General features: G+C 44.9%; 2 protein-coding genes across 2 annotated transcripts in view; one reads left to right on the forward strand and one right to left on the reverse strand.

Annotated features, from left to right (window-relative positions):
* LOC146175525 (arylsulfatase B-like) overlaps positions 1-14958 on the forward strand; it is a 63033-nt gene that overhangs the window by 4151 nt on the left and 43924 nt on the right. The gene's annotated exons all lie outside the window — the stretch shown is intronic.
* LOC146175526 (4-vinylphenol methyltransferase 2-like) lies at positions 1140-11619 on the reverse strand. Its single transcript, XM_084580718.1, has 3 exons — positions 11110-11619; positions 2179-2344; positions 1140-1309 (listed from the first exon to the last, which is right to left on the reverse strand). Exons 1-3 carry the CDS (start codon positions 11617-11619, stop codon positions 1140-1142), a joined length of 846 nt encoding a protein of 281 aa, XP_084436844.1.

Genomic DNA, 14958 nt, shown 5'->3' on the forward strand with positions numbered 1-14958 from the left:
ATACAAGATAGGCGTCATCGTATCCGTCTATTTGGATGGTGATAAAACTAATATTGTCCAACAAATTCGAGATAGGCATCAGCCTATCCGTCTAGATGGAGGACTGGAGTCCTTGGACCCGGGAGGCGTGTGCGGCAAGTGAGATTAAACCTAGCTGAATCTCAGGGCTTGAGCTTAGCAGTAAAGGCTTTCAAAATTCTTCGTTTTTTGTCTCTTGAGGTCGTGAAATGTCAGTCCGCGCGCTGCTGCACTGTCGAACGCCAGCAAAATCAACGGAACGCATCGTACTCAAAACAACCTACTGTCCCTAGCTTCTACCTCGTTGCAGCGGGCGTGCCGACGGAGCACATTTTTTTTTTTTCGTCCGCCCTGGCCTTGGACGCGATGGTCGGCGTCCTTTAATCTCGGCGCCTGTGACCGGGCATGGATAATATAGGAGGCTATGGCACGGTGAAACCGCCGAGACAATAACGACAGAAACAGGAGAGACAGTCACCACTCAGTGGTCAGCTATCCAAAAAAATTCCAAAAGAATAACGAAGGGAAAAACATCAAAAGACAATATCTCACGTCTCTGTTGGTTGAAAGGACTAAGAAACAACTAGCCGCGCATGTAGGCAAACAAATACATACTTTAAATGGAGCAAAATTAAGAATAGGAAAACAGGACAACAATGCACTCCACGCAAGTATTATGCACCCCACTGGATGTATTACGCACACGATGTTACTAGAAAAAAAGAAACACGAAATGCACTATATACTTATAATCACACGTGGTGCATCTGCTTTTCTTCATGCTAGTAATAGGAACATTATGAGCGGCCCTCGTAAGCACACCTTGTTTTACCATATCTGTTTAAACGTCGCTGGGTACAGCATAATATTGTGTTGCGCGTCCCTTCGGGAGTCACATGTCTCGTAAAGGAAGTTTGATTAAAGTAATTTTAAAAAGATTGATAACTCTTTTTTTCGGGCAAAGAAAGCATGCTCGTCAGACAAGTCACGTCACGTTTCATTATTTTGGATTAGGCGATGGCGTTATTTCTGTAAAACAGCAACATTAAATACAGCGGCCACAGCAACTTCATGACAGAGTCCTGCAGTGGTTGCTGGACGACTATTCGTCACGCTGTTCATTAAGAGGAACGGCGGGCATGTACCACGTATTGCCCGCATTTCACTTCCAAATGTTGGCCTGGCGACGCTGACAACTTCCGGGACAGACTTTGGGCCCAGAGTGTGCGAAAATCTTCCCACTCCTCTTCCGGAACGGAATCCTTGAAGGGAAGAACTGTTAGGACTATGTCTGAAAAAAGAAAAAGCAGAAAAAACAATTGGCGGAGCGCCTTTAAGGACATGACGCGGCTCCTACCCTCGCATTTTACGCCCTTCCCCTGCCTATTCGTTCGCGATTTCGACCAGTATGTCATTAACTCGCGCTTGCTTCCTCACCTGTGCTGTCCTTAATTTGTGTTCTTCAAATTTTATCCAAAGAGATCTCTCGAAAAGCTGAGCAACGATCGCTAGATAAAATCGCCCCTACCGCCCTGATAGTGTTTAAATCTTTATTCTTTAATGCAAAATAAAAATGAAGTGTTTAGTCCGTTTGCTTCTGTTTAAAAACGGGCGTTGATAAAAAAAAAAAAAGGTTCTTCGATCATTTTATGACATGGATGGATGTCTGATTTGAGGGTATTGAAATAATAGGAGAAATATATTTGGGAGAAATCGTGGAGAAATGAAAGAAAAATACGTTATTATCTGCACGTGCGAGGTATATGAAGACCGAATCCTCAATCAACGAGCGAACTGTCGACCCCTTCAGCGCTGCACCACGTGTGGTCCCCAGAACGCGCCCCCACTTTGTGTCATCACAGTTCTGTGTCTTTTATTTATTTATGCGTTCAGTTATTGTGCCTAGCTGTGCTGTTTGTCGCTGCAGCCGTTGCGCTCCCGATGGTGCGCACACACGATGAGCAGTCTATGAAAGCTACGACGAAGCGTTAAGCAGTGCAGCCAGCCTGATCTCTCTACGGACGCCACGTGGGACAGGCTTACCCCTTCTCATTTTTGTGGCTATAATTCCGTCTTTCTCCCTGAAGAGGTGTAAATTTTTCCTCCATTGCAGTGCTCTTCTATACGCGGACAAGAAGCACCTTCTTTTGGAGGGCTTACCAACTAATCCGTCCATGTCGTCGTACTTCCAAACTTCGTCGTAAACATCGCAGGACAAGCACTCCAGTCCTGTTTCTTGAAGTGTCTCCCTCACTTCAGCTTCAACCTGGGCCGTTGGCTTGACGCGGTTAAAGTTGAAGCTGGCATTGAAAACCTCGCGTGGGTCCTGCAGGCCAAGCAAATTTCGGTTTGTTGCCACCAATGTCGCAGTAACAAGGGTAGCTCGCGGCTGGCCTGCGTTGACGCTTTAAGTATGTAACTACGTTACCGGATCACACCATCACTATCAAAATAAGCCCAAACACGTCCACACAGACCAAAACCTTATCTAATTGACCCCATCCTGTAATTGTTCACCCTGTCTTTTGCCAGCAGCGGTCCTCTTTACCCAGCCCGCTCAACTAAGCCCGTCCCCCACCTAACACTGTCGCGCATACACACCATTTAAACCACGCCTCACTTGCGTTAAATCGCTAACTCCGTTGGCTACCATGACCTACATGCGTGGTTTGGTGCTGTGTGTGGTTCTGTGGTCCCGTTAGGAGCTCTTGGTTCTATAGGAAAGTGCTCTATAAAGCAGTGTTTGAATTGCGCACTTGAGAAAATTTACAGGCCAAGAATAGTTGTTTGTTGGGTTAGTTGGTATATGGTACCCTGTGTAGCAGCGCGAACAGGGTACGAAAAGGACTCGAAACGAAGCGCCTGCAATAAAAGGAAAAGAAAATTGAAAGGTATGAAACCAACACAAATGGCACATAGTTGATAGAAACAGGATCATATAATCACCAATCACGTAAGAACCTGGGAAGAGTGGGGAGAGAGCGTTGCCAAATTGTGGAAGCTACAAGAATACATACCGGTTTTGGGCTCATACATGCTACGCGATTAGTGCAAAAGCCTTGCGTCAACAGACCTAGCCTTATAGTTATAGTCAGGCCGTCCATAGTGGCCACCTAGTAGAAGAGACCACAGAACACCTTTCTTAGCCCCACTTGCCCAACCTACAAACATAGTGTCTATTACTACTGCTGATATTATTATTAACACTGCTGCCAATGCTACTATATGCCTTGTGCACCGTCTGCAAAGGCGCCATTTAAAGCCACCTATCGGCGGCTACATGAAGCACAGACGGGCACAATCCTCGGCTGCTCCATTGCGACAGCAAGCATGACAGGAGTTCGTTGTTGCGACTCTTGCGGCCGTGTGGCGAGTATTTCTGCGGCGACAGCGTCCGAAAAGGAAGTGAACTGTTCGAAAGTGGACTGCTGTCCGAAGTCGAAGCTGTGTGGAACGACCTGACGCGTATTCGCACGAAATGCTTGCCGTAGACAAGGACCACCAAGATCGGATACAAAATAGAGCGTATCATAAGTACAATCTTTCTTTTTCAACTTTAAAATTCGTACTTACGCTTACGCAATGTTTTGGAGACAGACCTGGGAAGCCCAGTTTCCTTTCCTGGAGTGCAATTTATGCCTGCTTCGGGCGCCCGATCAAACGACCACTGAGGGATGTGCGCGCAACAAGCACTTTGGCGGCACGCTTGCGAACAGGCGAGCGTGCTGAGCTCTTATCGCCAATAATTTACACTGCCTTTATTGAATTAGACACAGTTTTCACGTGTCGTTGAAATAGCGAGACATCTCCGTTTGTAGCTGCAAGCAGGAATGTTTAAAGCAGCGCTAATTTTGGTGTGAATGCCTCGTCTCACGCTGTTCTCTCTCCAGCATCTTTCCGAGCGTAGTAGAGCTCTCCACTGTAATAAAGAGCTCAGCATAATTCGACCGCCATCTCGGACAATTAAAACAGCACACTACATCGTTGTTGTCTAATTATCTAGTTAGTACGAACACCAACTGTGTGCTGAAAGAGGTACCCCCCTGCATGCGCTGTCAGGTCCTACCTGTCAGCGCTAGGTTTCACCCTGGTTTTTTAATGATACTTGTTGCGTGGTACGTTTCACATATCTTATCGCATATTGCAAGCTGCACTTGGTCTGAAACAATGAGAACGTTGCAATTCATTCAGCAGTTCTTAACCTCTTCAACCTCCATGCTAAAGTTCGCATTTCATACAGAGTTCTTTTTTTGTTGTTGCTGTTGATAAAAAGGCTGGCATCGAAGCAATTTTTTTTTTATGGTCTGCCAACATGTAAGAAGCTTCGTTTGAAAATTTGGTACCATGAAGTTGCCTTACTTGCATTAATTACCTAGGTTGAAATTAGAAGCAAGAAGGCAGTCAAAACTAAATGTATATTGGCTACTGCTAAGATGTTTCTAGCTTACCGCATCGATAAACTGTTGCAAACTTTTGTAGTACTTGCGAGCGGGCTGGTTGGCTAGACGACTCCGAAGACCTCTGGCGCTGCATGGTTATACACAAACACAACCCACACACACAAGAGATTAAAGCAAGACGTTCACATCGATGATGCGCTCGCTACCAACTGGCTGTTATTTGGGATACGAAGAAGAAGAAGGCATCACAAAAAACGTAGGGTTACAATAGGAAGTGAAGAAGAAACGAAAGATTAAAAAAAATGCGAAAATAAAACGAAAATAATGACAAATTACGTCTATCTTATTGCCATATTGTCCAAACGGAGAAGTATCACCTCCTTCCTGTTGAGTGCCACCGACGGAACCCTCACGCATTCCCCTTCTTCCCCCAACAGGAAGGAGGTAACTGCTTCGTTCGGACAATATGACAATAAGATAGACGCAATTTGTCATTATTTTCGTTTTTTTTTCGCATTTTTTCTGAATCTTTTGTTCGTGTAACCCTACATTTTTGTGATGCATTCTTCTTCTCCGTATCACAAATAACAGCCAGTTGGTAGCGAGCGCATCATCGGTGTGAACGTCTTGGTTTAATTCTCTGTTGTGTGTGTGTGTGTGTGTGTGTGTGTGTGTGTGTGTGTGTGTGTGTGTGTGTGTGTGTGTGTGTGTGTGTGTGTGTGTGTGTGTGTGTGTGTGTGTGTGTGTGTGCGTGCGTGCGTGCGTGCGTGCGTGCGTGCGTGTGTGTGTGCGTGTGTGTGTGTGTGTGTGTGTGTGTGTGTGTGTGTGTGTGTGTGTGTGTGTGTGTGTGTGTGTGTGTGTGTGTGTGTGTGTGTGTGTGTGTGTGTGTGTGTGTGTGTGTGTGTGTGTGTGTGTGTGTGTGTGTGTGTGTGTGTGTGTGTGTGTGTGTGTGTGTGTGTGTGTGTGTGTGTGTGTGTGTGTGTGTGTGTGTGTGTGTGTGTGTGTGTGTGTGTGTGTGTGTGTGTGTGTGTGTGTGTGTGTGTGTGTGTGTGTGTGTGTGTGTGTGTGTGTGTGTGTGTGTGTGTGTGTGTGTGTGTGTGTGTGTGTGTGTTCTCATGGACTACATAGCAGAAGCAGACGAGGACTCGTGCTTTGACGTATAGGCTGAACAGAGGACTGATATCTCCGATCCTTACTTCGGTATTCAGACGTTTGGCTCCGACACAAGGTTCGTCGAGCAGGGTCTGCAAGATTCTACGCTCAGAGACATGGCGGGGTGGATGTACAAGCTCGCCATCGAGAATGTGTGTAGCACCTGCCTTGGTCCTCAGCAATCAAAGGTAATGACGAAGTTCTTTCTTGGATTTGCAGACCAAATTGTGGATCGGTGGTGGATTCCTACTTTGAATAAGCTTCCAAGGAAAGAAAGAGATTCCGCTGAGAAAAATAGCGGAGGTGCCAATATCACGGATCAGGCTATTCCCAAGCATGTTCTTGATGTTTTAAAGAAAGGACCTAAGTATAGCGGTGCAAATAAAGGCTGACCCTGCTGATATATTGAGCATGGTTCACAAGGGGGCATCAAAAGTCTACGAAGAGAACAGTGAAGCTTGCCTGTTCCAAGGTGTGGAGGCTCCTCTGCGTTCTTAAAAGGTTGAGGTCCTAAAAGAGCACAGCCCAGTCCACAAAGAGCCATGATTTATTGAAAAGTCTGGATCTGCGGCTGATTCTTACTGGTAAGACGGGAGAGCTAGCGGTCATGCACAAAGATGATTACCAGGCCAAGGCGAAGGAAGGGATCCTAAAAAAACTTTCAGTCGAAAAGAAAGATTTCCAGGCCCTTAAGCAAGCGGCTGATATGTTGATATGTTGCAAGACGTGGAAAAGGAAGCAATAACCAAGAAGATTATGGGATGCAAGAATCTGACTCGGACACCATTCTTTGCTGTCAAGACACACAAATAGCGAAACCCTTTCCGGGTCATCGTGGAGGACCGTTCCACATAGCAACACTGCGCAGCTTCATTTCTTCAGAACATGAATTGTCTCCCAATAGACGATCCCTTATTGGTGAGAAATTCAGATGAGCTGATTGAATTTCTTCAATAGGCTGCACCATTCAGGTGTTTCTCTGTTGACGTGAAAGATCTGTATTACAACATTCCACAGCATGTGACCATCCTCGCTGTCGAAGAAGCAATAAACGTCTACGGTGCAGTGAAGTTTCAGGATGAAATTGGAATGAGCAATGACCGGTTTTTAGGTCTTTTAAAGATCTACCTCCGATCCTTGTATGTTGAGTTTAAAGGAAGTATTTTGGAGCAAAAAGATGGAATTTGCACAGGATCTTCAATTGCTCCTATATTGAGGGATCTATTCCTTGCTAAAAATGATAGGACACTTTTTAATCATATGAAGGAAGCTGGAATTGACAAGGCATTTTGATATGTCGATCATTTTTTTGGTTTGCCTGCCGCATGGAAAATACACAGAGAGCAAGGTTGAGAGAATTGTGGCACTATTCCCTAAAACACATTCGGGGCTTGGGGTCACCTTTGAGCAACCAGAAAATGCACAGATCCAGTACTTAGATATCAGACTTGTGCTTCACGAAGATCATACGTGTTGATTTTATAGGACACGAGGGGCAAAAGGCCTTCTTCGTTACGACTTCGGTCATACTAAGTTGATCAAGAGGGGGCTAGCTGTCTTGTGTTTACGGCAGGTGTTGATCAAATCATGTACGCACTTGATGGGTAACAGTGTCAATCTACAGATTGAGAGGTTGAAACGAAGTGGATATCCGACGATTATGCTAATATCTGCGGCTGAAAGCTGTTTGAGGAATATATGCGACCCCGAACAAGAGAGCGTAAAGAGAGTGAAAAGAGAAGACATGTTGTTGTCCTGCCCTATGTACATGGCATATCGCACTATCTTAAGAAGATAGCCAGCCGATTTGAAATTAGGGTCATGCTGTCTGCACCGAACACTGTTAAAAAGTATGTGCAGGAAGGTGAATAAAACGAGTGAGACCAAGGAAGGATGCGGCGTACTGCACATGGAACGCTTTGTCAAATGCCGCACAGGTGTCGTTTACAAGGTACCCCTGACATATGGGAAGGCCTATGTGGGGCACACAGGCCGATGCCTCAATGAAAGGCTAAGGGAACATAGAAATTCGTGTGGCGCATTGTCGGCTCCAGGAAGCCTGGCGACCCATTGCTCTCGTTGTAAAACGGAAGACGATCAACATGACTTGAGGGGTACCCATTGTGTACCAAGGTTCACCGAAACCAAGGTACTGGCTGGCGCAAAAGACAGTATTAAAAGACAGATTATCGAAGCATTCAAGATGATTTCGGGGGAAGGGGAATGCGTGAGTGTTCCGTCGGGGGCGCTCAACAGGAAGGAGGAGATACTGCTTCGTTCGGACGATATGACACGAAGATAGACGCAATTTGTCATTATTTTCGTTTTATTTTCGCATTTTTTTTTAATCTTTCGTTTCTTCTTCACTTCCTATTGTAACCCTACGTTTTTTGTGATGCCTTCTTCTTCTTCGTATCCCAAATAACAGCCAGTTGGTAGCGAGCGCATCATCGATGTGAACGTCTTGCTTTAATCTCACGTGTGTGTGTGTTGTGTTTGTGTATAACTATGCAGCGCTAGAGGTCTTCGGAGAAATTTTTGTAGACAGGTCTTTTAGGCTCTTTGGGTCATGTGATTTCTTGCGAGTAATAAAATGCTGGCTGCGGACTGCTGCTTCTTGTTGGTTCCTAAGAACTACCATTTTACTACATTTTGTAAGCAAAGAAAACAGGTGTCAACAAAGAAGTTGTAAGAGTTATTAGTTACGAAATGAGCCCCGGCGAATGTAATACGAAAACTGAGAAAGAACTTTCGACCCGAATACGTGCCAATTACATACATATAGGAAGGTAAAGCAAGGTTAATATAAATAAATGTTCCAATCGAGACATAGAGTTAGCCCGAAACCATCTAAAAGACGTTACATATGAACTAATGTTAGAACTTGCCTGCTCCAAACCGCATGTTTTGCTCAAATAAGAGAGGATATGCCCATTGGACAAATACACTCAACGAAGTATATTCTGTAATTACGTGAAAACTAAAGAGACGGCTGCGCAAAATCTAGAACGAGTAGCATGCAACCACTAGCAACGCCTCACGGCTCACGGATCGTTTATATAACACAGATATGCACAAAGTGTTCACAAAGTTTCCGAAGCCGTGCATGAAACATAATGCAATTTATCGAGTGTTCACTCTAATTAGCGCCGCGCGAATGACGGGCATTTATCACTTGTGAAGAGTAAAAGAAGCGTGCAAATTCCTTTTGGATACACCTATGAAAGCGGGGCTCAAACCACGCTGATGATGGTTGACTGGTCACACATAACGAGGCTATTTTTATTCCACGGTGAAATGAAGCGATGCATGAAATATTGCGAAAGCAACCAGATGCGTGTAGCTCTCACTTTTTTTTCTCTCGGAAGACGTTATTGGCTCAGCTCCCGTTCATAAGGGGACCAGGAAGCTTGCAGAAAAATGTTCCGGGAAAGCGTTTGCAGTTTTTCTAACATCTCAAAACACAACTATAATTTCCAGATGAATAAATGCACTTTTTATACGCAGTAACGCAAGGAGCAGAGTCGCCGCAAGCCCCGTCTGCGTTTTGTGTCGCCGACGACAGGCAGCGCAGCCTCCGTGGTTCTCAGGGCGTTATTTATTGTTTCATGAATTCATGGCAAAAGAAAAAAAAAAGCATAGCTGCGACGAGTTCAGAAACGACGTTATGACGCTGCTAAACAGTTGCACCAACAGAAGAAGGGCTTGTGTAATTATATCCGTCAAAGTGTACATGCTCCGAACACTCCTTCAAATCGAGCTTGACGTCAGCTGACGTAACCTGAGCTGTTTTTCAAGCTGAGCGCGTGCGACTTTTGTATGCGCTGCAATAGTTTTTCCCAACATAGCGGCGTTCCGCTTCAACGCAGCATCTCACTTCGGAGCTAATTTGTCGTTGTTACTGGGTTTGTCAGTGTTCACGGGTGATAAGTGCGACACATGGCTTTTGTTCTTTCTTATCTCACAATAACCAAAACCCCTGAATGATAAACGTCCTCATCTTTTTTTTTTTAATTTCAATTCACAATTTTGACTTAGAATTTGTGTGTTTTTTTAACAAAAATGTTCTCTTTAAAAATCTAGTTGCGCCACTATCTAAACTTCCTCTTGTACCTCCGTATTAAAACGTTGAACAGGAAGCGGTTTTGTGGCATATAGCGCAATATACCGCTATATTCTTGCGTTTAACGTACGTAAGCGTGGCTGCACTTCTCTACACCAGCCTAATAATCTTTAAGTTCTCGGTACATCGACCGTTCTCAAAAACAGCGCAACGTACGACACGCGGACACAGGCTAACAACTGAAAATTTTATTTCTTAGCGCGACACATATAAACATGCATAGAGGGGTGGAGCCAAGGCGCGATCACCGTAATCAGTGTAGTCACGTCAGAAATAAACACATAAAAGATCAAAAGGCTAAAAACGATAACAATACGGCGTAAAGGGCCGGCACAAAAACTAGAATAAAACCGATAAAAGGATGTGTACCAGCCAGAAAGGCACGTAAATTCAATAAAAATCGCGGTGGAAAACCAGATTGAGATTTGCGGCTTAAGTCTATTAAAAAGCAGCAAAGAGCACGTAGGAAAGCCTATCAATTTCTGTATATCTAAGAAATTCTAGCTCCTTTTCAGACAAACACGAGGAAGGTGTGCTTACATATTCGTTATTTGCACTTTGGATTTCAAAGACCTCGGCAATTTCCTGGACAACCTACCCCGGCATTAAATTTTCGGCAAATAATTACGGCCCTTTATCTCTTATAATCTCTTTTTCAGCGTTCTACATTCCTTTCCGTCCGACACACGGATGAATTTTTCTGTGTTCTACAAATGCACGGAAAGACAGCTCAAAAGCAGCTAGAGGGCATGAACTTAAAGGGCCACTGTCCAGGGAAGGACCTTTTAAGCAAAGGAGCCCAGTGTTTCGATCAGGTACCGGAGATAGTCTGTGCAAAATTCTACAGCGACACGCGCGCCGCAAAGCATCGAAAATACAATTCAAAGCTCCCTCATGCTCTCCTTTGAGAAGCCAGCTTCACCGCTCCCTGCGCTGGCCCGACGGGCCCCGATAACGACGTACGTATCGGGAACGACGTCCATTGGTCCGTCTAGCTGACTGACGGGAGAAGGATGGGTGTCTACCGCTCGCAGCGCGCTTTTCCCTCGCCACGGCCAGACTGAATCCAGCGGCGCGCGCTCCCTCGACCGTTTTTTTTTTTTTTTTCGCGCTCGCGGAGAGCCACGCCCCACCTCCCGCCAAACGCGGAGGAGGAAGGGGAATTTGTATTGCGGAGGCTAGACGACCTCGGGCAGGAGAGTGAAAAACCTTTGCGAGAGAACGGAAGGAGAGAGGCATGACAGAATCGGGTGATTGCGGTGGCTGTAACTGCGTTATTAGTTGCTCTTTTCAAAAAAACTTTTGCGGCCTTGCGTTCCAGGGGCGAAGTCTCACAGTCACCGGGGAAGAAAATATTTTCGACCGGAGGGTGGACAGTGGGCCTTTAAAGAATCACCCGCGATAATTCATACTTACAGGAATGCGTCCCTTCCAATCCTCAGTTTGGCACAGATCTGCCCACACGTCCACGGTGTCAAGACTGGCAAAGGCGACTACTAAGCAATCGCCTTCATCGCTTAGTAATTTCATGATGTTGGAGTAGGCAGCCTTCTGATCCTGAATCAGCTGGAACGCCAAGAATGAGAAGACTCGGTCGAATTTGTCGTAGTGCTTTGAGAATGAGCCCAAGTCGTGGGTGGCGATGTCGAGGACATCGTACACGATATCAGTGTGGACAAATTGTCTCCGTGCGAAATCCACCATGTCTGGGTCGATGTCCGTGGCCACTAGTCTTTGACAGGGATGACAGTGAGGTAAAAGGAATTCTCGGGCGAACTGCCCGGTGCCGCATCCCACCTCCAAGACCTGCTGGTCATTTGTCAAAGGTTTCAAAAAACGTGCATTCTTCAGGGCCCTCTCATTTATTTGACTAGGATAGTCAAGGTATTTGGCGTAGCACTCAGGGGGAAACCGGAATTTCATCATGGTTCTTGTTCCTCTCCTGTCAGGAGGGCTGTGAACTGGGGTCCCTGCAAATAGCAGCAACACCAACCCGTGAACGCTCTTAACTTCCCATTCAGTGAGTATTAAGGTTACAGACTAAAGCAAGACACGTTGCGCGGCTATATGCAAGCTTGTCAACGAGTCACTCCACGGTTCTCAGTTCTGTCGTTCAAAGGGAAACGGCCAGAGTAATTGCTATATGGGGAAGATTCTTTGGCTGATTTACGGTGGTCTATGCAACGTTAAGAAATTAATTAGATATCTTGGTACACGACGACACTGCTCACATGTGCTGCTTTGGTCTTCGTCTACACTGAAGCAGATAACATCAACTGTTCAAATAGCAATCATATGCGCCCCTTTCTACGACGGCACATAACAGTGGGTGTTTCAGCAAACGTTTTTATAAATCCGTAAGAACAGTGATTTCTAAAAAGAAAAAAAACTTCCTGGAGCAAACGCTCCGTCACAGCAAACACTAATGCAAAGTTTTAATTAACAAGCTAATTACAAAACACAGTAAATAAATTTGAGTTACGCAGTTCCTAGATTAGTGTCAATTTGGAGTTTAAAGCCATGTAGTACAAGAAGATGTTGCATGAGTCCTTGAACTGATGATAAGCTCAATTCCTAAAGACCTTGAAAGGGAGGTGTTCCGGGACTTCTTTTTTTTTTTTTTTTTTTTTTCACGAATTCAAACCTGAGCGCATTAGGTGTGCGACTTCTTGCGAAGTGTGCAAAACAGGAGAAGAAAAGGCAACATGGCAGCATTTGTAGCGTCTGCTCTCATCTTCGTATCCATGTCTCTGGCCGTGTTTTTAATTTTTGGATTTTTGAGGTTGACGTGATCGTTTTTTTTTTTTTTTTCCATCACCTATAAGTATTTCTTAATATTTGTCAGCTTATCCTCAGAGGCCTTCGATCCCTTCTTAAAAGTAAAGCTTTTCCTGACATGGCACTTCTTTGTCGTTGTAAGAGGCACTTGTCGCCAGAGCTCGTTAATATTTCCAGATTTGAAATTTACTGTAGGGCATATGCATAAAAAGTGGCGGTTTTGAGTGATAAAAAATGGGTGTTTACGGATAGTGGCAGCGTCCACGTTCATTTGTATATAAGGTGCACTAGATTGTTGAAAAATGTAACACCACATGACAAATAAAATCAGTTGAAGAGATGCAGTAGCTTAAATAATTACATGTAACAGCCGTAGAGAGAATTAAGTTAAAGATCAAAAAGCGATTTTAGAAGGCAGTGACGGGATTGTCAGAAAGCTTTTATTGGGGGCTTCTAATTGGGGTCTTTTAGACGGCGCAACGGTCCATGACTTCCCGAAAATGATACCAATATCGTCTTTTTTTTTTTTTTGAAGCAGAGTTTTCCAACTGGTGTGATCAAGGGATCTGCTCGTGGCTACCTAGAGTAATAGCAATGTAGATCATTCATCTTTCTATCAGTCTCAAAACATAGAACAGTCACCTGAGTTTAACTCATGTGGTGACAGCATTAATTCAATTTAAAGCCGCTTCGCTTTCCTCATGACACTTTGAAGGGACTGCGCCCGATGCCATGGTTACGTAGTGTAAGTCGCTCATCTATTGCGCATTGCATACTTTTACCGGTCCTTGCTATGGAAAAAAAAAAAGAAAAAAAAGTTAATTTGCCCCTTTCCACACAAAAACGAACCGGCTAAACCAACGATTAAGACATTGCGTGATTTCAATTCAAATGTTAATTTAGAGGCTGAAAATTATAATTTCAAATTAAATATTACTGAAAACTTGTTAGTTAGAGTTGAAATAGAAGCTTTCTCGAATTAAACTAGTTGAACAAGAAACATGCATTCCTCAAGGTGTAACTAACTGGCTCTTTGGAGGCCGGTTCATTTGCCAACGGAGCTAAACTCGACAAATGCTGATGGCAGGGAGCAGTAGAACAGTTCATATAAACTTCGAAGCGAGATCGAACTTGATTTCCCCACTGTTTTCTCTGTGAAGGAAGCCTAAAATATTGCTGCAGTGGGGGACACGGCTCAAATAGTACCTTAGCAACTCGAAAAGAATACACTTCATTTTTTTCTTTTTGAAATTACTGTGCACGCCTCCTGCTTAGCTCTAAGACCTGGTCTTACTTTTCGCGCTTTACTGGTCAATTCTTTTCGTCCAAAAAATACACACACACACAAAAACGAAACATTCAGTTTTTACATTTCAGTGCAATTGGCTCAAAAATATGGAGAGCTTTGTGAGTGCTGTCTAAGCAACACAGTAGGAACAAAAATTGGAGGGGACACTTGACCTGCGACTTCAAGGCCACTGTCTGCAGTTCCATTGAGGATCATCGTTCGCGTAGATGCACTAATTGCTACTCGCTTAACCGCTAATCCCTTAATTTGTGCCCCATTATCCGACAGATGTTCCTTAACACAGTGTCGCAATCTAGCATACTATATGTGGCACCGCACCGCACAACATAAACATAAAACACTGTTAACCAAACCGTAGGAACATGCCTGGGGGCCTAAATGCAAGAAAGATTCGTCGAGGGTTCGATTCCCTTCAGTTTTCCACCCTAATTGAAAAGCCCGAATTAGCACCTCCTGCTAAACTGGCAATGTCACATGGTCGCTTGACATCCACCACCCTACGACCAGTCAGCGACCGGAGGTACCAGGTGCTTCTAATCAGCTGCCAGATCCATGCGTTGCAACTTTTCACCGCCAACGCCAATGTCGACTAAAGCTCCTTCATTAAGGCCCCTCCAGAGGGGCTTCAATGTCGATAACGCCGACGCCAGATTTTCAGAACGGTGCTTTTAACGCTGTTACGTTTAAAGGTATACGTCGTTTAAAAAAAAAAAAAAAGACAGAAACGGAGAACACGATGCCGTCAAAGGGATGGGCGAATGGCCGACCATGCTATCTAGAAAGGGCGAAAAGGATGATAAAATGTCAACACGACACCACAATCTACCATTGCTGCTGATTGGCTGGCTTTTTTGTTTTAACGAAGTAGCGTTTCCAGCATCGGCGGCCGTGGAGTCGTGAGCTAAAAATCACGAGCGTGACACGGGCAGGAGCAGCTTGCAGCTCACATGGCCGAACACTAGACGTAGGGCTGCCTGACATTACGGTTCAGCAGGAGGTACCAGCTCGGGCCTCTTCTTCCGCATAGGTGGATGATGACATCAGAATCAGCCGGTCGGGACCTTTGCATTCACATTACTGCTATAGGACACGCAGGCATGTTCATACAGCTTGGTTAAAGCGGGGTCCTATATGTGGGCTGGTAGCCTACGTTATCGCGTCATGCCCTTCAAGACGCA

Source organism: Amblyomma maculatum, chromosome 10, assembly GCF_055883805.1.
Source record: "Amblyomma maculatum isolate TAMU_Amacu chromosome 10, ASM5588380v1, whole genome shotgun sequence".
In the NCBI taxonomy this organism is placed as follows: Eukaryota; Metazoa; Arthropoda; class Arachnida; order Ixodida; family Ixodidae; genus Amblyomma; species Amblyomma maculatum.

Coding starts and splice junctions, on each gene's coding strand:
- LOC146175526 (XM_084580718.1), bottom strand. CDS start 11,619: ATGATGAAATTCCGGTTTCCCCCTGAGTGCTACGCCAAATACCTTGAC. Junction 2,345..11,109: donor ATTGGAAGGGACGCATTCCT/GTAAGTATGAAT, acceptor CTTGGCCTGCAG/GACCCACGCGAGGTTTTCAA. Junction 1,310..2,178: donor CGACATGGACGGATTAGTTG/GTAAGCCCTCCA, acceptor TTCTTTTTTCAG/ACATAGTCCTAACAGTTCTT.